The 23,258-nt window shown below is 45.6% G+C and overlaps 1 protein-coding gene across 4 annotated transcripts in view; it reads left to right on the top strand.

Moving 5' to 3' along the window:
• The window catches only part of SPTBN1 (spectrin beta, non-erythrocytic 1), a 151,738-nt gene that overhangs the window by 73,998 nt on the left and 54,482 nt on the right, over nt 1-23,258 (top strand). Inside the window, exon 1 of one of the 4 annotated variants that reach the window (XM_074817069.1) lies at nt 266-586. The exons of the other annotated variants lie outside the window; for them this stretch is intronic. Within the exon in view, the coding sequence (XP_074673170.1) occupies nt 478-586 (109 nt within the window). The 5' untranslated portion in view covers nt 266-477. Of the gene's footprint in view, nt 1-265; nt 587-23,258 lie in introns of those variants that run through there. 4 annotated transcript variants of the gene reach the window in all.

Below are 23,258 nucleotides of genomic sequence, written 5' to 3' on the forward strand. Positions count from 1 at the left end.
CCCTGCCCGGGCGGCTGCTGATTATATTACAAACCGGCGGAAAGGTCTGAGGTGTGCGCGGCTCCCGGGAGCGCTGGCGAGGACGAGCTGTGCCTGCCTCCACGCTGCTTCTCCTTCGGGCTGAGTCCCAGGCTCACTTCGATTCAGTTTAGTTTCGCCACAGCCACGGAAGGGTTTGAAACCAGATTCGAGTGCTTGAGAGTTGCCTGTAGTGGGGGGGGGGGGGGGGGGGGGGGAGCAACCCACCAGAGAAACCGTCCTGGTGCTTTAAGTTTGAATCCCTTACTGACAACTTACCGCCAACCCACACTGCTGGAGTTTGAACCGAAGCTGTTATTTACTGAGGGCTCAGCGAGAGCGTTTTCTCTAGGGACTGAAGCCAAACTACTGAGGAAGCTGGGATTTACTTGGATGTATGGTAGAGAAACCCGTGGTTCCTTTATGCTGCACTTCATCGTATCCCTGCGTTACCTGTAAATGGAATTACAAAAACCAGCCGCTATGCCCGGGCCGTTGTCCCCAGGATACGCAGCTCAGGTGCAGTACAACTATAATCAGTTAGAAGGAAGATTCAAGCAGTTGCAAGGTAAGCCTGTGCTGGGTTTTTTGTAGGTGTTGCTATGGTATGATCCCTGTAAACATGTTAGTCTGGGCTTGTTCTCATTGCAGCAAGGTGTTAATGAGAGAGCCCAAAAGCCGTGCTATACAAAAAAGCTTTGTGTTCTTTTTACAGATACTGTGTGGCTTTTATCTCTCTGAAGGGGTCCTCAGTCTTACAGGACCTCTGAGCCACTCAGCACAGATGAGTGCTAACCCACACCAAGTTGCTTAGAACAATAAGGGGGAGAGTGAGGAAGTGGCCTTTCTATTTAGTTTATCCTTAAACAAAATACAGTCGTAACTCTGGAAATCAACTGTACAATCCTAGCTTGTTTGGGTGCAGTTTGCAGTGTGAGAGCCCTTTGTAACTCCGTGCCCCTCCTGTAAAGGCGGGTGGCTTAACTTCTTCAAGTGAAGAACAGTTGCATAATTTCCAAACGAATTAGTTTTGCTTTTGTTGTAGAAGATCTTCAAGAAAGCATTCATGTACTTCAACATTCCCAACTTCCTTCATTTTGAACTGCTCTACTTTCAGACAGGGAGAATGTCCTTTAATGTCTTCCCACTACATTCTCTATCTGTGCGAGAAAACAGATGTTTCTTTTGGGGAATGGTGGTGTGCTTTCTAAAGGGCAGGCCTCTGACCTGTGCTGGAAGCCCAGATTATTAGCAGTGCTGTGGAGGAGGATTGTGCCCAGCATCTCTGCCACAGACAGGGTAAAACAGGCTCTGCTGTTCCTCTGTGTAAGGCATGTCCCGGGGATGAATGAACTCTAGCACTGCAGTTTCAAAATAAAAAAGAATTCTTAACCCAAACCAAACCTCCTCCTCCACTATATCCATGTGACTCCGTAAATAATCCCAGAGCAGTCTGAGTACAGGGAAGTTCAGCCCTTCTGTGCATGTTTCTTATTTTACTCTGGCCTGTGCCACAAGTGTGGTCCTGCGGTTCCTGTCAGAGAGGGAGGAAGAGCCTGGTTAGTGCAAAGAATGTTCCTATTTGCTGGCTGAATGAAGGGAGGAAAAAAATAATCTTTCATTCATAATACCAGTAATGGCTGCATACTGGATATAATAAGATAAAATGACAGCATCTTGAACACTGGCAACATAGACATTCCTTGGGCAAGGCATGGAAAATCCAGGCTCTGAACGTGCACACGAGGGAATATGTTAGAGGCTTTGTCTTGGACATCTGTCAGATCTTAGGCTGCGGTACTTGCTTTAAAAAGAATGAGGTAACTTTATGGCACGGGAAAAAAAAAGTACTGGCTCATGCCTCTTTCTTTCTTGGTTAAGTTAGCAGTCTAAAGAAGGCAGATTTTATCATTTTCAGGGTCACTGCTTCAGGAATCCATTATCTGTGTGTTTACATCACACTGAAAGAGGAAAGCAGACCGCAGTGTTGAAAGCACAGAAAGTGAGTTTTCCCGTCGGTGGAATGCACTATGTTGACTTGAAAAAAAAAAATAAATTTCAATGCTCTCCCTAAATATGCTGCAGTTTCTTCTAACAAAAAAGATAAACCACAGTGAGTTCTCCTGCAGTTGTAAGGAAGAGCTTTGCAGTAGCCATCCCATAGCTGTTTACTCACGCTGCAGAGAAGGTAGACAGGCTTGAAAAATAGTGCTGCCGATGATCTTGTTCAGGGTGGAGCTTAGGTACAGGAAATGTCTGAAATTACGCACTAGATACTCCATGAAATGCTAAGTAACCATACAAAATACTGTATGCTCTAAAGGGAGTGGCTTAACTCTGCTGACACAGAACTTGTCTTTCTTTGGATTAATGGCTCTTTGTTTGAAGAATATCTAAAAAGCCATTCATTTGTAGTTGTAAAATTTTGGGGCAATTCTTGTCCTCTTGCTAGAAGGCTCTGGTGAAAACATGGGGTGTTCTGTGGCACTGGGCATTGCTCAGTGCATCCAGACTCGGACCCAGCAGGGAGGAGCTGAATGTTTGTAATATTTTAAAATTACAAGTTTATCACCAATTTTACGTTTTTTTTACTGTGGAGGTGTACAAACAAGTAAGAGCAGGTGCATTTCAAACCTTCTTCAATCTCTGGTGAAAAGTACCTCTTGAAGATTTCCTGCCCTTTTTTATTTTTGTGTTTTCCCTCTTTATGACTGTGTTTCACCCCTCTTACCTCGGGTAGGAGGGCTCCCTAGAGCAGCACCAGTCTTGGCACCGTACAGGGTTACCGTAGCCTCTACTCATGTTCTTCCCCCACTGAATTTGCCCCTCATTTTTCACAGTTCCTGGAATTTTCATCTGAATCCACAGCTTTGCGCTAGAACATAGCGAGGTAGTGTTCAGATCTAGTGAGGTTGGGAGTTTTCCTTAAAAGAAGCACTTGGGAACGTACTGTTTAGACTGAAATAACACAGAGCAAGTGCTCAAGTCCTGTATGGAGCAGAAATGTGAATCAGCAATGAGTAGAGGACAACTCTCGCTGATCTCCTCTCTCCTAAGATAGACAATATGTTAGATCTGGCCCTGGCAGCTTCACAAGGGAAGAAAAGAGGAGCCAGCGTAATTCTGCCCCAAAATGCTTGGGACAAAGCCAGGTCAGATCCTAAGTGATCACCTAGGCACTCCTACCTTCCACCTCTTTTAAATGCCTTGAAGTGACGATTGTGAGGAAACTGTTGTTCAACTTGATGCTGATTGTGGAGCATTTAAAGCACATTTTCCAGCCCTGTGCCGGTGGGGTGTGAAGCCAGTGCTGCAGGTTGTGGGGCTACGCTGGAAGGACCAGCCTGGCTCCTTCTGCTGCAGCTGGGAAAGGTCACCTTGCAGGAGATCCAGCTCCCGTTTGCCTCGATGGGCCGTGGTGAAGCAGGATGGGGCAGAAGGCACTGCTAGGAGCCAATCAAGGCTGTCTTTGTGTCAGAGGAAACCCTCAAGTCTTGTGCATGATAATTGAGAAGTTTACATACTCGGTCCTGGTGCTCGTGAGAATGTCAGCACAGGTGTGGGGAGAAAAATGCTTTAGCAAGTTCTGTTCCCTTTATTAAGTTTCAGTAAGTTCTTATTATGGTTAGTTCGCCCAGTCCTAGAATGATAAGTGAGAGATAGTATCAGTGGTTGCTATCATCTTAAACTTTAGGTGTGGAGTTCTGGTTCCCATGGCCACTTGTTCAGTAGAAAGGGATCATGTTGCAGGGCTGGAGTAGCTCACTGCAAGTAAAGGCAGGACCCCAAAACTTGTTTGTGGAAAATGCCTTGCCATGTCGATTGTGCAGGGTACATGAGTGGAGAAGATTTGTCCTGCTCAGTTGAGGAATTAGATGCAAAGCAAACCAGATGTGTTATCATTTTAAACCAAGGCTGTCGCCTGTGCTGCGTTCACGTGGCAGGATCCTGCGGGTTGGCTTGGGGTTGTAGGAGCTGGCAGGGAGAGGTTAATGCAGGTCAGTAGCTGGGAAGGAGATCCCTGAGGCTGTGTCCCCATCCACAGCCAAGGCAGCCACCATCAGTGCCACCAGAAGCCACGATCATCATCAATCATCGCTGCTCAGGCTCCTTCCCCCACTTCACAGGGCAGCCTGGTATTTATTGACACTCCTGGCATTTAGTAGCTTGGTGACTTCTCCCAGCTCCCGCAGTGTAATTGGGCAGTTGGGTCTCAGCTCTAAGGCTGGACCCCAGGTGTGAAATTTCCAGTGGTCCTTACAAATGTAAAACCCTGGGGGATGGAGGGGAGCTGGATTGGTGCTCCTGATAAAGCCCCAGAGGAAAGGCAGCTTTCAGAGGAGCTCTGTGACGTACCCTGCCCTGGGGTACCTTGCCATTTTGTTTATTTTTTCAGTGTTGCATTTCAGACTGGAAAATGTTTAGTTTTAGTGGGACCCTGATGTGTTTTGGTGACCAGGCTGCCTGGGTGCAAGTGCCTTTATTTTATTACCACTTTTGAGCCGTGTTAGAAATAGTGTGGCTTGAAAAGCTTGATACCTAACGTAGTGACCACTGGAATAAGCCCATAGGAAGGAAGGGTGAGCTGTCTTTCCTGTCGGAGGTGTTTAAGCTGGCTTTAGATCAGTTAGAAACTCTGTTTTGTGGGAATGAAAGACTGACTGTGGCTACGCAGCACTACCCACACCAGAAAATGAAATGCAATTGTGTGAGTATCTCGGGTGTCTGGGGCAAACCCCTCGCTCCCATAGCAGTGCCCTTCAGCAGGGGAGCTCCTTGGCTGGGTGATCCTTGGATCTGCCACCACCCAGGTAGGTTTGGTCTGGATTCCAGTTTGTCATAAGAAGAGAGACAGGCAGTTTCTATTTTTAAGTGGTCAGTGATTATCGGCTGTGATAATTTAGATAGTATGCATAGATTGGTTCCCATCCAGGCTGCACAACAGCAGGAAAATTATCCTCTTTGTTCTTCTTCTATTCTGAGGCAGAGCTTCCCCGCAGCTTTTCCTGCAAGAAAATCTTATCCCCAAATCCCTGCCTGTGCCCAGGGATAAGCAGGGAGCTCCCACTGTGAACTGACAAGTTTGCAGGAGTGGAAGTACCGTCCTGCACTGGGGCAGTGAGATCTGCTGCTGCACCCAGGATCCTCTGGAGTTATGTGGGTGCCCTTTGAAAAGACAGTTTCAACAGCTGTCTGCCTTGTTGCAAGATTTACCTTTTAAAGGATTGCAGTCTCTTGCGAGCAGTGACCTGCATAGCTACAGGCGGTGATTGCTGAACTGTAGGACATCCTACTTTGTCTACCAAATTGGTCACTGGCATTTCTTGTCATGGTAATTTCTCTTAAAGGTGAAATGGGGGAAGGCTGAATTTCATTCCAGATGAAATGTGTCTGGTTTACATGGATTTTTTTTCCACCCTCTCAGATCCATTGAAGTTGCAAATATATTCATGTTCCTGTGGCAAATTTTGCTTGTCTGCTGACTGCAACCGTTCCAAAGTCTGTGTGTGTCACAGCATACTTCAGTCTTCTGGCTTTGGTGAACACATGAGCACAACCTACATGGTTGGAAGCCCTGTCAGATTTGCAGTTTTTAAATGATCTCAAATGCAGTGGTTTGAGAGCACATTTCTGTGATAGCTGGGCCCTTACTCTTTCCAATGTAAAGATTCCTCCAAACATATCTGAATCCTAGACTGAGTCTTAGGGCATTTTAGCCATCTGAAACAAAGATGGTAGCTGAATATTGGTGAAAGCCTTCTCTGTCTAGAAATTTTTCGAACGTGCAGGTTATAAAAGCCATCTGGCCAACTAATTGAGTGTATAATTTAGGGATTTAATGTGAAGGAAATGACCAGGTAGTGTTGCAACTAACCTGTCCAGGTTCTTCATTAGAGTGGACTTTTGTAGCAGATCACTTGCTAGGACTTGTATTTGTCTGCTCATAAAACCAGCTGGTTGAATTCTGACTATTTGCACATCCACGTGTAGCACAGAACTGATGCAGGAATCCCAGTGAGACAAGACTTCTCAGAGCCGCCTTATCATTTCTGCCCTTTCCACAAGTAAAAGCCCACAGTTAGATCATAGAAATTGTGGAATAGCACACAGACACTGTTATTTATGCCTAGTCCTAAATATTGCAGCAGGGCACGGGCAGTCTGTGTTTCATGCCTTAAAGTCGGGCAGGGACTGATGAGGTGAGTACAGCCAGAGGTGAAAGCCATGTTGCACTGACTGCGCATCTTGTCCGTTAATTTTATTACACATAAACTATCTAACTTTGCCTCCACGCTTTTAAAATTCCTGCCTAGATGATGTATAGCAAACCCATGGAGGATGGTTTTGCAGAAGGTTCTGAAATAGTTTTGTCTGTGAAGGATAAACTTCAAAAACACCCAGCAACTTAAAAAAAGCATTCAAACCTTTCACTCCCTTTCTCTCCCAATGCTGATATTAAAAATCCCCCACAAAACTAAAGGAGATTTTGAGGAAAACTTAACAGAAAGTTCTTGTGAAAGACTTTCTTTCAGAGTGAACAGTGAGAAGTAAAGTCTAAGGTTATCTTGTATTTTCCCTGTTTTAAAGAGCTGTTCTGGACAGTATGGCAACTCTGTCTTTACTGCTAGGTAACCTCTTACCATGGCTCACGATTAAATGAGGACTAAGAAATTTCTCATTGTTAGAGAAATAAACCAGAATTTGGTAATTCCATAGCTGCTGAAGACAACATTTTGTCCCAAATTCATGCTTTCTCTTTCCAAGAGCTCTAAAATTTCTTCCATGTCCTCAAAATTTCCAGAAATTTACCTTTTCTGGTTGTGACTTTTGGTACTTGTGAAGATAGAGAAGGCAAGTTAAAAGAGCACAGGGTAATGTATTTCTGCTAATAATGGTCAGTGTTGGTACAGCTGAAAAAGTAAACATTTAAATTGGATTTGGCTCCTCACTGAAATAACTGTGAAAATCTACAACTCTGAGCTGTTGCCTCAGGTTTTTTGTAGTCTGTTCTCTTCAGTTCCTATTTAGATTGTGTTTGTAATATTTGTTTTTTAAGTGTGTTTGTAAGAAACTTAATTTAAAACCAAATCTCTAGGCTCTGGAGCATTTTGTTTACAAAAAGGGCAATTCTGGTGCACTTCTTGTGGCTCTGAAATTGTGAAATGAACAAAGCTTGTGAGCAGATACTTTCACACAGGACAGTGAGGTATTTTGAATGCCCTGGGGGTGATTTGTTGCCTGACTTAGAACAGTAAAATGATTTGTGTGATGCCCTTAAGTGGTGTAAATCCCCAAAGCCCCACAGATCTGGAAATGCGGCCGTTGGTGCTAGTGCAGGAGCTGGCCCTTCCGAGTGTCTGTATTGGATGTCTCAGAAAAGCTGCCTGTCACTGACCGGCCCAGTGTTTCACAGGCATGTTGTAACCATGTCAGAGGACAGGCTCCTGTTACAAATATTATTCCTATCCAAGAGCCCCTATTCAAATTGATCGTGGGTTTTGCCATTAACTTCTGTGGAGAGTGGGGCAATAAAAGAAGAGCATGGACAGAGATGAAAGTGGTGATAAAAAGCCAGAACAATGGTAGGCTTTCATTCCTGAGTTCCTTCTCAAATCTGTTTTGTGATTTCCTCCTTGTTCTTCATCACTTCTTTCGTCTTTCTGTGTTCTGTTGGGTGCATGCTTTGACTACTAAAGTGGATGAAATACTACCTAAGCGAAGTAGAAATGGTGAAAAAGTCAAATTACGGATTTGCAGTGTGATTCACAAAATCTCCATGCCCTATTCCCTGCACTAAACTACTCTTCTGTGGTATCCCAGCGCGGGATGTGGGGTTTGGTAGGTGCACCCCTTCTGCTTGAAGTCTGAATTTCATGTAAGAATTCATTGAAAGAGTATTTGATTACTAACAGCTCTGAAGGTCTTTTTGTTCCTGTTTAAGCTGAATTGAGGAGTATTAAGTATCAGCTATTAAGTAGCAGGGTATGACGGTGATGTATTTTTTCCTGATGTGAAAATGAATTATCTTCATTTAATAGACAGATTTGGGAAAACTGTTAAGCCAAATACTGGACATTAGTCTCTGTTAACTTTAAAAGCTGTGGTGAAGGAGATAGAATAAAATAAATAAGGTGGTTTAGAATCTGGTTTGCCCTTCCCACAAGAAATCAAATCTGGAATTTCATTTGGAAACTTACATCTGGGACTGGCAGGTAATGGCCCTTTGCCTGGTGTCGTTGTCCAAGTAAGTGATGTACAAAAATGCAAATTGTTTAATAAGCACTAGGTAAACAACTCCCCTCCCAGCTCAAAATTAGTCCTGTGGTCATTCGTGGAGAGAATAGGAAACTTGTGGATTACTCTGCATTCCAGCAGCTCTGAAATTCAGTACAAGAAGAATAAGGTGGTGGCCTGACACACACACACAGAAGCCGAGAATCAGGTGTGTGCTCCCCACCGATGGGAGCAGGGGTGTTTTGGGGAGGAGGGTCTTGCTCTCAACGCAGCTTTGGACACGTCATTTCATTCACTTACTGAACAGAGTTAGCACCTGAAGTAGTTCTGGCCCTGCTGTCCTCCCTGATAGCCTGCATGTAATTAGGGAGGGCACATGAGCCTAAAATTGCTTGCTGTTCCTAAAAATGCATACAGCTGAACCCTTGCATTTCTGTCAGAGAAAAGAGCAGAGGGATGGTGACCACTCATGCTTGTGACTTTTGATGTGGAGTCTGAGGTCGTGATGGCCGGGAGAGCCCACGTTAACACAAAAGACCTTGTACACTTGCTGCTGGAGCGAGGGTATCCCGGGCTGAGAGCCTCCTTTGTTGAACGAGAACTACTGTAGCCAAACTAATATTAACCAGTCTCGTAGCCGTGCTGAATGCCCCACTGTTTCACTTAGAAAGAAGCTTAAAGAAAAAGGCCCTTCAGTTTTTGAGGGGAACAGTACAGTTAAGCAGACAGGCAGACACTGTGGCATAGTCTAGGGGCCGCTCTGGTGGCTTTTCAAAGGTCTTGTGAAAAAGCTGGCATTACCGAGTGGCCTTTTCACAAGATAACTGGAAATGCTGATAATTCCATGTTCAGTCAAGTTTGGTTTGTTCATAAAAATAGGAGCTGGAACTCTTAAAAGCACAGGCCCGGTTACACGTACACAACAGACTTGCAGCGGGCAGGGTCTGTGCAGTTTGTGTGTGACAGGTAGTCGGTAGAATGCACGATCCTGCACTTTCTTGAGTAAAACTGTATGCAGGTCGCTGCGGGGGTGAGGCGGCAGGAGGTCAGAAGTATGATTTTGCATTTCCAGGCTTTGAATATTTCTGGTGTTGGCAAACAGGAGAAGTATCATCCCAAATGGCATTGCCCAGGAGTCGGATTTGTTGTCCCTTGCAGGGACTGCAAACATCTCTGCCTTGTCTAAATGGCCAGGCACATGTTTCTGAGGATTGGGGGTTGGTTTCTTTAAGTTTTCTTGTCTGATTAATTTCTATCATAATTGAGTTTTCAGGTAGAATAGCCACAGAATTACATAGCAAAGAGACAGTGGAGAAGGCCTGGTGGCAAGGTACAAAAATGATCTGTATTACCACAGCACACTAACCACAGGCAAGGGGTGGCCTTAGGTCTGCAAAGGTTAAACAAAACAATGTGTTGTTACAAAGAGATTGAAGAGTTTATCTGAACAAAATAAATGCTGGTTGCCCAGATTTTTCTTGGGCAAGAACCTTATCATTTAATAAAGATACCAACATTTAAGTTAATGGCTTGGCAAACTCTTCGGAAAATCAGTCAATATGTAGAGCCCACTTCTCAGATAATCTAAACCAAGGCAGCCCCATTAAGGCAGTGAAACTGCCCAACAGTGCAGTGCCAAGGCTCATGGGATTTTTATCTCAGATCCAGGCCTGCTTCTTCGTTATTCTCAAATAATGACCTCTCTTTGGTTTCAGCTTCTCCACACTGATACTGTATGTTGGGTTCAGCCTTCCCCTTCCAAAAAACCCTCAAATTCCAGTTCTTAGTGCTCATTTTGTCCAGGCAGTGTTTCCAGTTTTTGAAAATAGGATCTGATTATGATTTGGTTCCCGGAAAAAATGAAAGTGATAACGTGGCTGTCTAATCTGTAGTCAACTAACTATGGTTTGCTTTGGGTAATAGTTAATTCTGCACCTAGTTTAGTACCCTGCCACAGTTATTTCCAGGGAAACTAGACTTGCCCTGGTAGTGCAACAGCCATTTTTTTCTCAGAGTGTGTTCCTCTTGTCAGCTTTTCTAGGTTGTCTGGCAATACAGTGGAAGAGACTCCTCTGAAATTGCGGATGTGACTGTACTTTGATTGCGATTTCACATGAGCAGTAGCCATTCCGGAATGGCAGTTAAGGCTCGGAATAAAGAGGGGAGGTGTCTAGAAATGTCTGAGGTTGGTTATGTTCTGAACTTCTGACCTCTCTTATTCTCATGCACGGGGAGGTCGATAATTGGGGTTAGCCCTGCCTTTAAACGCTCAGTGTCTCATGTTGTTCAAATAAAAGTAATTCCTTGGGATGACAGTGACGGCACCCACAGCGCAGGGTGTGCACCCACGCTCCCCCCTGTGAGAGGGGGCTGGGGGTGCTGGCCAAAGGCTCGGGGTACGTGGCGGTGCTGTGTTGAAGCTCGTGAAGTCTAATCGCATCGAGGCTCCAATCTTGAGCCCAAAGAAGAAGGAAAAGGGTATCGGGAACTACTTTAGCTGTGGCTGTGGGAACTGTATTTGCGTTCTCGGGTGTGAATTGTGCCCCATTCCCTCTCTGTGTCTTCACAGGCTTCATTCACCCTGTGGGGCACGAGTTGCGTTTCACCCTCACGGCCTCGCCTGGTCAGGGGAAGGTGCGTGTCCCTCCTAGCTCAAGGAGGTCATTTGAGAAAATTGTCGCTGCCTGTAGACAATTTTCTGACTGTTCCCTAGGTGATGTCCTGGCCACTGTCACTTGTATGGGTGCGCTGATAATCCATCAGCCTCTAATAGCAGATTATGTGCTGGCTGCATCTGGACATGATTGTTCATAGCTGTGGCCCGAGTCCTTACGAAGGCGTTCACAGAGCGAGACGTGCAAGTTTGGCACATTTTTGCCATAAATCCACTGCTGCTCACATACCTTGAAATGCTTCTCTCTGTCTCTCACCCAAAATAAATATGTTACTAATGATGCCTGATAGAGTATATTATAAAGTCCCCATGATATAAATCCTTATTTACGGGAACATTTGCTCCTAACAGCGGAGTTGCACTGTTATTTGTCAGTACATTGATGCTGATGATACTCTGTGCCACTTGAAAGATGCTTACATATCCTCTGCACCTGGGGCCACCTGTGTTCCAGCCAGTTCCCTGCTGCAGATACTTTTTTTTCCTAAATAAAAGCAATCACAAGTTGTCTGGGAAAACAGGCAACACGTCAGGACACTTAAGATGTAAAATCTTTAGCCATGCAGCATGTCCTGGTGGTGGCATCGTCTGCAGGGATGGAGCGTAGTAGGGCACTGGCTCCAGGAGAGCATCTCTCTCTAGGCTGGGTATGGCAGGGCTGGGGCCAGCACCTGCCAGCTCTGGCAACACAGAATAAAACAGCAGCTGGGAGGGGACTTTTCCCCCCGTTTTTCCTGAAACTCCACAGTGCCTGTTTCAGTGGGCTGGGCAGGGGGCTGTCCTTTACCTCTTCTCCAGTCTCCATCAATGTGGCCCATCCCAACCAGGTCCTAGCAGAGTTTTCAAGCGTATGTTTGTGAACCACTAATGCCAGAACACTTTTTGTCTTCTGTGCTCTGTAAGTCAGCTCTCCCTTCTGGTTCAGCTACTGACGCCAGGTTTAAAAGCATTTCCCTGGCACCAGCTGCAGGTCACCGTGCACTCCATATTCACAAATGTATTCATGGAGCTTGTTCTTACACATAAATGTCTTGTGTATTTGAGTTAGGCTTAAATGTGCTTTTAAGTTTGGAGACCTGAAAATCAGTGAGTTGTCACGTCTCAGGCTTCCAGAAGGCACAAGTAAGGCGCTCACAATCGGTGTAAGGTGTCATCAGTGCGTCTTCATGCTTGGGTACACACGTACGTCTGTGTGACAGGCTAGGGCGGTGTGCAAGATGGGTGTAAGCACACAAATAGTCTAGTTCAGAGAACCTGTTCACGTATGTGGGGCAAACGTGCAATAGTTCTGTGCTTAACCAATACCTGAATTATTTTTTAATAGCATTAATATCACATCAACAGGCACTTGGGATCATTAATCAGTCCCTTAGCGTTCAGAAGTTCTTGCGCTCTGCATTTCCTTTACTGATTGCCATATTTCATAGTCTTGTTTTCTTTTAAAACCTCAACACCACCATTTCACGTTTTGAGGGAGGTAAAAGCTTCGACTGGAGAGCCCATGTGCAACGTGATTAAGGAAGCATCAGTGAAATGACTTTGATCAGGAGTGTTTGGGTGCTTCTTGTATTGATTATGCTGAGCTGATGATGTTTGGCACTTAACTTTCTTAGTGTGCTAAAAATTCAAGGCAGTAAGTGAAGGTAAATTTTTGGGAGCTCTCACAGATGACTTTGGAAGCTGCACCTTTGTACCGATGTAGAGCTGTTCCGTTTGTGTAGTCAGGGCATTGCACAATCAGTATGACACACAAATACACTTTTAGACTAGAAAAACAAGTGATGTTTCTGGATGAAGGTACATATTTAAGGTGTTCAAAGTATAACTTTATCCAACTGATTCCTCCAAATTTGTGTCACCTTTTAAATTTCAGAGAGATCTCTGAGACTCGGTTTCAAAGAAAGGGCTTTTTTATGGTCCTACTTTGAAAGTTATTACACGGCCAGGAAATGCTGTGCTGGAAAGGTTGGGGTTTTTTTCCCCCACTCTTGCATAACTCCAAAGGCTAAAATGATTTTGCTTAAACATGCCACGTTGTCCCTCAAAAGCAGATCACTAAATGACCTTTAGATTGGAATCAAACAGACCAACAGGACAATTTTGAGGTGTGGAATTAGAATGTATGTGCAACTTGTTTGTACCTCAGAAGTGCCAAGAAAGCAGGTAGGGCATGGGAAGAAAGATTTATTATTTTTTTAATTACCACTTAAAAAAGAACTGTGATATACAGAGTGACTGATTGGAATGTGTGTGTTCAAGTTTACATTGTGGTTCAGTTTTCTGGAGCTGTTCCTAAGCAAGCCAACAGGTGAAGGCACCAATTCTGCCAGTCTCAAGAGACAACAACTCCAGGACTTCAGCTGGAGCCCTGCATGATGGGTTTGCAGATTAGAGACAGAGAAGATTAGGGATTTTTCCCCTAATGCTTCTTATTAGCAGTTTGTTTCAAATCTCATTAAAATCCATTCATTTTAAAAACCTCCCTTCTTAGAAATAACTGCATGTTATAAATACCGTAGTTCCTTCAGTTAGACAAGTAATTTTTATTGTAATCCACAATATTTTTATTGCTGTTACTCATTCAGCTTTCACCTTTGGGATTCAGTTTAGATCTCAGGCTGGCTGAGCCATGGCCTGGCTTACCTGCAGTGTTACTGCTTTTGTTGGCAGCCTGTCAGAGCAGTGCAGTGGGTCTGACTCTACAATACAGCACGCACTTAACAATAGTAAATTACGGCGTGACCATGGAAACTGGATGAGCTAAACAGGTTGTTCAGCAAGGCTATGAAATCAGCTATTATTAATCCCTGATCAACGCAGTGGTTGTTTAAATGTTCTTCCATTTAAAATATTTCTGTGATAATGAAAATTATAATTTAACAGCAATTAATTATAATGATAACATCTCTTAGCACCGAGATTGAATATTTTGAAAGGATTAAATGCATTCATCATAGATTTATTTGTTTTCTATCCATGCTTCTCTGTCATTAAAGTGAAATTAGATTTAAACATGAACCCAACAAAGGCTTGGCATTTCTTTTATCTATTGTTCTTTTTGATTCCAATGAGTTTTTAAAGAAGCATGGTCAAAACATACCACAGCTTTGACTTTTCTCTCCATGCAATGTCTCAGCTTGTGCCTCAGATGAAAGAAAAGATCTCAAGATGGGATTCCACAGGAATACTAGCAGTTCAGTCTCCTGGCCACTTCTTCAAGCTTGCTAAAAATCTTAGAATCACAGAATACTTTAGGTTGGAAGAGGAGTTTATTTGGTACAGCACACCTGCTCCAAGCAGGATCAACTTCCATGTTAGATCGGGTTGCTTAGGGATTTGTCCTGTTGAATACCCCTAAGGATGGAGATCCAAAAGCTCATGGGTGATCTTGTGTCTGAACACCCTCACAGTGACATCTTTCCTCTTGATACCCATCAGCCATCAAGCAGATTCCCTTGCTTGGCTGTGTGCTACTCTTAAGTTTCTGTCCGCAGTGCCTGGGTTTGCTCTGTCAAAGATGGGTTTCAGCATCCATTCTTCTGTCTGCACGGTGAATGCTGACTCCTGATGCCCATCCCTTACTGACTCATCTCTGCTTAACAGTTACAATTTCACGTTTCCAGATACGTAGATAGGGAGGATCCCAGTCTGCTCACATAGTTGGGTTGTAGAAATAGCAGGTTGCTGGTAGTCTTGTGTGACAACTGTTGCATTACCCGCAGCTACAGAGAAGAGGGCGGAGTGCTGAAAGGAAGAGAGAACAACAGAAACAGTAAAAAAACCCAACTCCTCCTTCCTACTCTTGTATTTCCCTCTATAGACAAGTGGGAATCTGACGTAAAAATTCTTCCATTCTGCTGGATTTGCTGAGCAGAGGAAGAAATGAGATGGACCTTATGTAGTGAAGTACCTGGCGTGTTCTGTGCCCGTGCCAAAGCCTTGCTCTCCCCCTTGCAACGCTGCCCATCAGACAGTGCTTTGGGCAAGTCGGGAAAGTAACAGCACTGCCCCCCCTCCGAAAAGCCCTGGCACTTCCCTGCATTATGCTCATAATGTTTTTTCAAGGAAACTGTGCAGACCCCACAGATGGTGTGTACTTGAAATAGCGCAGTGACCTCAGGTTTTCCTTCTTGTTCTGTGGGAATGTCACAGGCAGTGTCCTGGGCCAGGCCGATGCTTTTTCCACGCTCCTTTTCATGAAGTGATTTTTCTGTTACGCAAAGGGAAAAAATGGCAACAAGTGTAAAACCACTAACACCGAATCAGCCGTAAGGCATTTGTGTCCTTTTACGTTAAATTATGACAACACTGAGGTATTTTTCATGCTGTTTTTAAAAGAAGTCCCATTTGAACTCAGTACTGCATGCTCATTAGGCCATAAAGTTATTTATTCCTTTATTCAGCTGTACTTCTGCTATTTTGCTGTAAAAATGGTTTTGTAACATCTTTCTCCAAATACATTTTGGAGATCAGGCCTTGGTCTTCCTGAACATTTTTCTCGTAACGGACTTCAATAATGTGAGTGGTTATATTTAAACCAGGGCAGACGATGGTGTTTAAAGCTGAGGATGGGTGTAGTGTTTCCAAGAGCAGCACCCAGAGGTGTTAAACCATTTTAATCATCTACTAGAAAGGTTCCATTTCTGTAGCTGCTTTGCATTTCATACAGAAAACCAAGAAGTCAGCTGGTATCCTAGAGTACCAGGAAAAAAAAGGTGATGGCGAATGTTCATGAGCTGGTCTGTGTGGCACTGTGTTGTCCATTGCAGGGAGCTGGTCACGATGTGGGAGGCATTCACACAATTTGGTGTTCCAGTGTCCCTGAAGTTAAACCAGCAGTTCCCATAGCTTGACCAGTGTAGGGAGAGCTGACCACGTATTCTCTCTAAATCTGCTTAAATATGTCATCTTCATCTTCTGAATTATTATTTTTTTTTTTTAAAAAGGCTGAATTCTTCCAGTGGTTTAACCCAGATGACTTTTATATTTCATTTATTTATTGTGGGAGACTTTACAGCAACTTCTTGCAGTTGAACATAATCACTCTTCTACATGAATCCCAAGCTGGCTTTCAGGAGGTTTATTTTTGTACTGCTGACACGAAAATACCATAAACTCTGTGTAAAAATAAAGACAATGAGGAGACGTGCCCTTCCACACCCTGTAATGCTTGGCTGGCTACCGGACATTGTTCTGTGCATCATTTTATTGTGTGAGAGAGGTTTAGTGACATCAAAGAGAGAAAGCAGCAGAATTTTTTTTTTCTACATGCTGCATTATGTAGCTTTCCCTTTTTTCTTTTCAGAGCATTTTCAGCAGTGAAAGTAATCACATGCTGTAATGTTTAGTAGAGAAGGGTAGATATTTAATAGGATTTAGAAGCTGGCTGGTGCTTCGCAGTAAAAGAGAATGGATTGCTGAACACACCCCTGACTTGGGAACAGTAGTCTCTGTGTAGCAGGTGGGAAAGCAGCATGGATTTTGCTCTTAATGAAAATCACCAGCTAAACACAGCATGAACAAAACCACGTTGTTGCTTTGTCATCTTTCACGCTTGCATTCAAGTTCTTGTCTTAAGTCATGTTCAAGCATGTAAAAGCTTTGGTGTAATCTCACCATTTTTGATGGGGAGGTCACACCACAGATTACTTTGTGCCATGAAATAACCATACCAAGTATATCCTACTTGCATCAAAACCATCAGCTGCAGTCATTCCTCCATGTTAAACTGTCCACAAGATTGAAGTAAAGATGAAAGAGATGCTTTTTTTTTTTTTTTAAAGTTCACCTGTTGTTTCTAAGCATTGGACCCACATGTATCATGTTCTCTGCATGAGATGTGTGTGAGTTTGACTTGCTGCAGGTTTCGTTCTAGGTTGTTGCTTGCCTCTGCACCTGTGTGTTATGGACTTCTGTCTTCTACATTAGACACTTTTTTTTCCGTTTTTATCAACTCTTGTTTTCAGTCCTGACCTGTTATCTGCAGCTGGTTCAGTTTTACTGTCTTACTACTAAGGGGGAGAGATAGTCATAGGACATTTAAATGTTGGGAGAAACTAATTTTATTTCCTTTTCTCTACAGCCAGCTAATAGTTCTCTTTCTGACTGGGTGATCCTTCCTCCTTCCATCATTTTTTCCTCTGTTGATTGATTTGAATATATTTTAATTTAGACTCTCAGTGCCTGACTGTGCATGTTTATGCACTGTTCTCACCGGGCCTGTTGCTGAAATAGCGTGCACAGGGCCCGTGTGAAAAGGCCGTGGTGTCGTGAGTGTTCAGCCAAGCAGATGGTTCTCTCCTCCACTGCTCCAGGTATGGACACACGGAGGTGCTTTTTGCCCCTCTGGGTTATATTTAGTGTTGCATCAGCTGCTTGACTGGCGTAGGCAGGCATCCCACCTCCCAGGCAGGCAGCCCCCCTCTAGGCAGGCAGCCCCCCCCAGGCAGGCAGCCCCTCCGGAGGGTCCCAGCCCAGGGTCTCCTCCAGGGCGGGCTCCTGCCAGGCTGTCAGGAGCACACAAAACCCAGCTGCAGTCTCCTTCCTCGGCGAGGATCCCAGGCCAGGGCTGCGGGTAGCCCCAGCCTTGCTCTGAGCGTGCAGCCCTTGTTCCGGACAGGACGTGTAAGGCCCAGGAGCCACCGGTGGTGTTCTTGTCTCAAGGTGCTGCAGGAGTGGTGAGCAAAGGAGCTCTTATGTGGTCCTGTCAGATCTGCTGAGGGATCTGTGTACCAGTCTTGGGCCATACAGTGGAGTTCTTTTGTAGAAGCCTGTGCTCAAGCCTACCTGAAACAAGAGAGGTTAGGCCTGCATTAGAATTATTTCCTGTCCAGTATTGGTCTTCTGTTACTGTAACAAATGGTGGAGGTTATCGCAGTACATGCATTCCTGTTGTTTCCTGATCTTGTTTGATCACCACGTTCTGGTCCCAGCAGCTGATCTGCTGTTCTCTCAGGCATCTTTCTCAATTTAAAAACTTTCAACCACGGCTGGAATTTGTGAAACCACAAATATTACTGGCTATTTAACTCCATATCCTCACATCTACGACAAAATGGTGATATCCTCTGCCCTGAAAACCTGCGCTACTGGGAGTGTTGTCCTGTGAAAGGAAGCTCTGTTCTCTGCACGGTTAACCTGGGGGACAGTGGGGGAGTTCTGGGAAGCTGGGGGTGTTGGGGTCAGCAGGAGCGGAGCGCCTGGAGCAGAGCTGAGTCCGGGTGTTGAGCAACGCGTTGTGGAGGGCGCACGCTGGCTGCCTTCGTTGCTATAGTGCAAAAATAATAATTTTAATGTGGAGAAATTACTTTCAGCATGGAAATCTAAGGAAACGTACACCTGCAGGAGACAGAGCTTTTGGAGTTAGGGATTAAAACTCATCCTTAATCTGTCTGAGGTATTAGAGGGCTCCAGTGTGGGCTGCCTGCCGCTGGCCCGGTGCCTCGGCCCGCGGGCTGGCCCAGGGCGGCCGCGCACACACTGGCCACCCGGCAGCAGGCCTGGACGCTCTGGGCGCCTTTCGGCTTCCCTTTGGTGCTCTGATTTCTCCTTCCCTTCAGTAGCGTTTCGGCTCCTTTGAGAGCCCCGGGTCGCTGTTTATCTGATGGGGTGTGGAGGCTGGCAGGAGCTGCTGCCTTACCTGCGCGGGGCTGGCAGCACTCTGCGCCAGACATATTTGCCATTCACTTTGAAATGGATTCAAGGTCAGTTTGTTGAAAATGCGGTTTGACCGGTAGGGAAGGGAGCAGATAATCTCCAAGCTGTTTTTAGAAAACAGGCGGCCGCACAGGTAACCTTTGCCACAGCAGCAGTTCGTGCTGCAGAGGTGCGGAGGGACCGGGGCTGATAACGCTCTCTGGCACGCGGGAGCAGCCCAGGGGTCACGGCAGCCCACGCTTCTCGCAGCCGGCTCCCGCAGCCATGCAAAATTTTCCAGGGCAGTTAACAGAAATTCTCTGTTATTCTGGCAGAGTCCTATTGAGTTCACTCAGTGGAATTGAGCGTGTGACAGAGGGAGGATGGTGTGTGCGACCCCCCCTCCCGCTGTCCCGTGCTGGGGATTCAGCCACTGGCGCTCCTGGCTCTGGTCTTTCCAAAGGTTAACCACCTTTTTGTCAGGCTTTTTTCTCATCCAATTAATAGAGGAAGAAATGACTCTTCTTAAGCAGGGAGGTGGCTAGATGTCTGCTTTTGATCCCCTCCAGCCCTGGTTGATGCAAATTTCAGTGTACAAACTCCAGTTTATTTACTAAACTCCTAAACAAAGTCAGACCTTGATTTATGGGTCACAGAGCTGGGGTTTGCAAGCTGCTGTATGCTGGTAGTATTGTTGTGGGGGTTTCCGCATAAAGGAAATTTCCTTCCCAGTGTTGCTTCAAGATAAGTTGGATTCTCTATTATCAATACTGCTGTTAAAGCGCCTTCCGTTTTCCTGCTGTGTGTGTTTTGCATGTTGTGCATTTCTCTTTACCCTTGGGAAACAAATGTTTTCACAAGCTGTAGGACACTTGGAGCTCCACCCATATCCTCTAGTTTTTATTAATCTTCAAAATCTAAAACTGTGTTTTTGGAAGTATGAAGGACGTTTGTCAAAATGATCACATGAGGTTCATGAACAGCACTTCAGGGCCCATGGCTGACGTTAAATCCCTGGTCTCATCGCTCGGGGATGCACCTGGCCCTTAGCCTGTGGGTTCTGACACAGCACTGCACGTTAAAAGTCACAGTTGTGTGTTGAGTTGAACTGGCAGAGCTGTAAGCACCACTTTTCTGTCTGTTTCTTTCTCTGACACGTAACCAAAAGTCATTGGCTTTAATTCTGTGCGTGTTCTAACCTGAAACCCCAGAGCAGAAAAATACAGTTTATCAGTTTGAAAGGGTTGGTTAAAGCGTTGCAAAAACCTGCAGTTGTTGTGAAACACTGTGTAGAAATAATCAGGAGAGGTTTTAACATGACCAGCCCCAGTCCCACAGCTTCCAAAGCGGGCTTGTTTTGCTTTCCCACGTTGTGGGAGCACCCCAGAGTTCAGCGATGCGGGGGGAAGAGCGGCCGCGCCTTCTCCCTTCTGGTTTTGTCCCACTAATGGTGTCAGCGGGGAACTGGAGAGTGGCGCCTCGCCTGTGCCAAGTGTGTGATGCAGAGTGGCCCTCCTGGGTGACAGGCCCATTAGGAGCCTGAAAGGGCCGCTCTGTCTCCCTGGTGGCATTTCTCTGGGATAAGTTGCCGGGTGTCCCCAGAAGCTGGCCGTGAGCAGGTGGGGGCCGGGCTGTCGCGGGTGCCGCGGGGTTTTCCCAGGGAGCTGGGGGCTGCCCGGGCAGTCAGGGCTCTCCCTGCCTTTGGCCGTTCTTGCCGTGACTCAGAGGACAGGAGGAGAGATGGGAAGAAACCGAAAAGCTGTAAAATCCACAGCACTGGAGCTGCTCAGCCAGCCGTGAGGAGCCACCAGCAGGCTCAGCGTGCAGAGTCAGCGCTGGAACCAGCGCAGCTGCGGCTCGGGGGAGGTTTTCAGGCTGTTGTTGTCTAGTGGCAGAGCAGGGAGGAGGACGGCACCGCAGAGGATGGGTGGGGGTCATGTCAGTGGAGTGAAGATGAGAGCGGGCGCGGGGCGGGTGCGGACGTGAGGAACCAGAAACCCCAACGGAGCCCGTCAGCCTCTCACCATAAACAGGAAATGGAGGACCACAGCGAGCAAGACAGAGGAAACGGGAAGGCAGATGGGGAGAGGCAGCAACTGCCTCTGAACTAGACTAAAGAAACCCGCATAATGGCACCAGCATCAGCCGCCAAAGCACAGAGGCCCTGCAGCGAACAGGGAGAGCCTGGAGGCTGGGTTCCCATCCTCGCCCTCACTGATAATTCCATGTGTTTAAGGATGCTGAGGCAGCACAGGATAAAAGGAGTCACTGGAACTTCCTCGGGCTTTTTTCCCTGAATCCCCACTGCCTGAAGAAATGCACTTCCATGTCCTTTTTCAGGGCCATCAATTGTGCTGGAGTGGGGAAGGCTTTTAGGGAGAGTGACCCCTGGGCCACGTCAGTGCTGTCTGCAGGAGGGACCCGTCTTCTACCCCCTGGAAGGGCTGCCTGGAGCCCCCTGATCTGTTGGCTTCCTTGAACTTGCTTTCAACAGCAGAAGATCCTAAGCTGGTGTCAATTAATACAGCAGCACCAAAGTTTTCACAACCTGACTTGGCATGTCACTGTATTTCCCACATCATGTCTTTAATCTGTTCAGAATTAGGCTCTGACCCTTCATCTTCTTTTACTAAAGCCATATGGATGTTCTTACCCCACCCGTTACTATTATTGTGATCCCCAATTGGGAGGATTGTTGATGACCATAACTTTTTGACCAAAGATTTTTTTAATGGATGGCTTCACGATGATATTTGATAGCTTTTTTGTTTCACATAATATTTTCTGTATCCAGCTCTGGTTTTAGGATCCTGTACATCCATATTTCTCTCTGGAATGAATGTAACCACAAGGATCTCTGAATGTTGTGCTTCTGTATATAGACTACAGTGATTAAATAAACAAACTTGCAGAGCTGTTTTGGGGCTTGTTCAAGCTGGTGAAGGGAGATGTGGTAATTTCTGTTGGAATTTTCTTTAAAAAGCACCAACTATTGCAAGGCTTTTCTTCTGTGACTCATTTTAGAAAAATAGTTCCACTAAAAGCATGGATTACTAGACAAGCAGATATGCAGATACAGCATTCCCAGGAACTTGCTATAAATAGTTCATAAAATATATATTTAGGGTTAGTAGACACTATATTTAAATCAGACAACTATTTCCCCTAGTTGGATGCGTTGGGTTTTTTCTTCTTTGATCCAAGATTGGACAAGCTCTGTTGTTACGCCACGGGTACAAATTGCAACATGGTTAGGAGACGCTGCGGCTTTTGACTGCAAAGATAGTATTTATTTTTCTAGTATGCCTTGCTGCGACAAGGTTTGGGCTTTCTAACCAGCTGGCCATTGTTCTGTTCACACAGTGCTTGTGCTGCTGGCGCTGGGATGTCCTGGCAGGGGAGGGCACGTGCATCCCGCGGCGTCGGCGGGCTCTGGGGCAGGGCCGGGGGGGAAAGGCCTTCTGAGAGCTGCTCTTGGTCCTCTTGGTGTGCTGGAAGACAAGCCACAGTTCCTGCAGGTTTCCTGTTCGCTTCCTATATCTTAGCAATCCTCTGCTTCATACAGAGTGAGGACAAACAAGAGTAATGCAGACTGTCAGTTCATTGAAAGTATATTGTGGTTTTATCGCAAACCCCACCTTGTTCATCTTTTCAGGCTCCATTTTCTTAATTTCACACCTTATAGGTAGGTAAAAGCTGTTACAAAGGGGACAGTTTCAGTGCATTAGCTTTGGTCATGTCCTACCACATGGGTACCAAGAAATACATGGGAGGAACTGAAATCTTAGGGTGGGGTTTATGAAACTGGGCAAACCGCCACTGTAGTGTTGCTCTGCTCTTCCACTCCTGTCAGCTTCCTCTTCCTTACCACCATTCTACTATAGGATGTCTTTTCTTACCATCTTTTTCTTGTTTCCCAACTTTCTGTCCTCTTCAGCCTCAGCTTCTTCATCTGGCTTTTGCTACTGTCCTCAAGGTCTTGCAGGTGTGGCGGCTGTCAGGGGTTGTGATCGTGCTGGGATCGTGCCCCAGCGTGCTGTGCTGCCAGGACGGGGGCACGTCCTTCCTTTTGAAGGACAGCATCCTCTGAAACTCGGCACTGATCTGCACCATCGTGACGTTTTCTGTGTTTCAGTGTACTTGGAGGTTTCAGAGCTAGACATGTTACATTTTGGGTTAGGATTTACCAGTCTTTCTGTCCTGTTTCTGAACACGCCAGCAACTTTGAAGAGACTGATGGGAGGCTGAGGTGCTCAGCTGCTGGACAAGCAGGCCGCTTTCATTTGTATGTCTAATTACAGACTTTGGAGTCCGGGTTTGAGCACCTGTGTTTTGACAAATTCAGTCTGTAGTAGTTCCCAGCTCAGTGAAATGACTTTTTGCTAACAAGGGCGGGCTTCATCCAAAGCCCTTGGCAAAAGGATTTAACCACAAAGATGTATAATATTTTCTGTCTGAGAGTTCTCGGCTTGGCAGATTGCTGTTGAGGAGTTTCTGAATTACTGTGCACTGTAGCGAGCCTGTGCATTGAGAGCTCTCGTAGCCGAAGTTTTCATGTGTAAACAGTTGTGAAAGACTCTGGGAAAGGAAGGTGGAAAAAACCTATTTTTCTATGGCTTTAAATAAATTCAAGTCTACTGCAGACATGTAGTTATGGAAAAGTTCATCCTGATGTTGTGTAAATACAGTTACAAAT

Source organism: Strix aluco, chromosome 3 (genome assembly GCF_031877795.1).
Source record: "Strix aluco isolate bStrAlu1 chromosome 3, bStrAlu1.hap1, whole genome shotgun sequence".
Classification (NCBI taxonomy): Eukaryota; Metazoa; Chordata; class Aves; order Strigiformes; family Strigidae; genus Strix; species Strix aluco.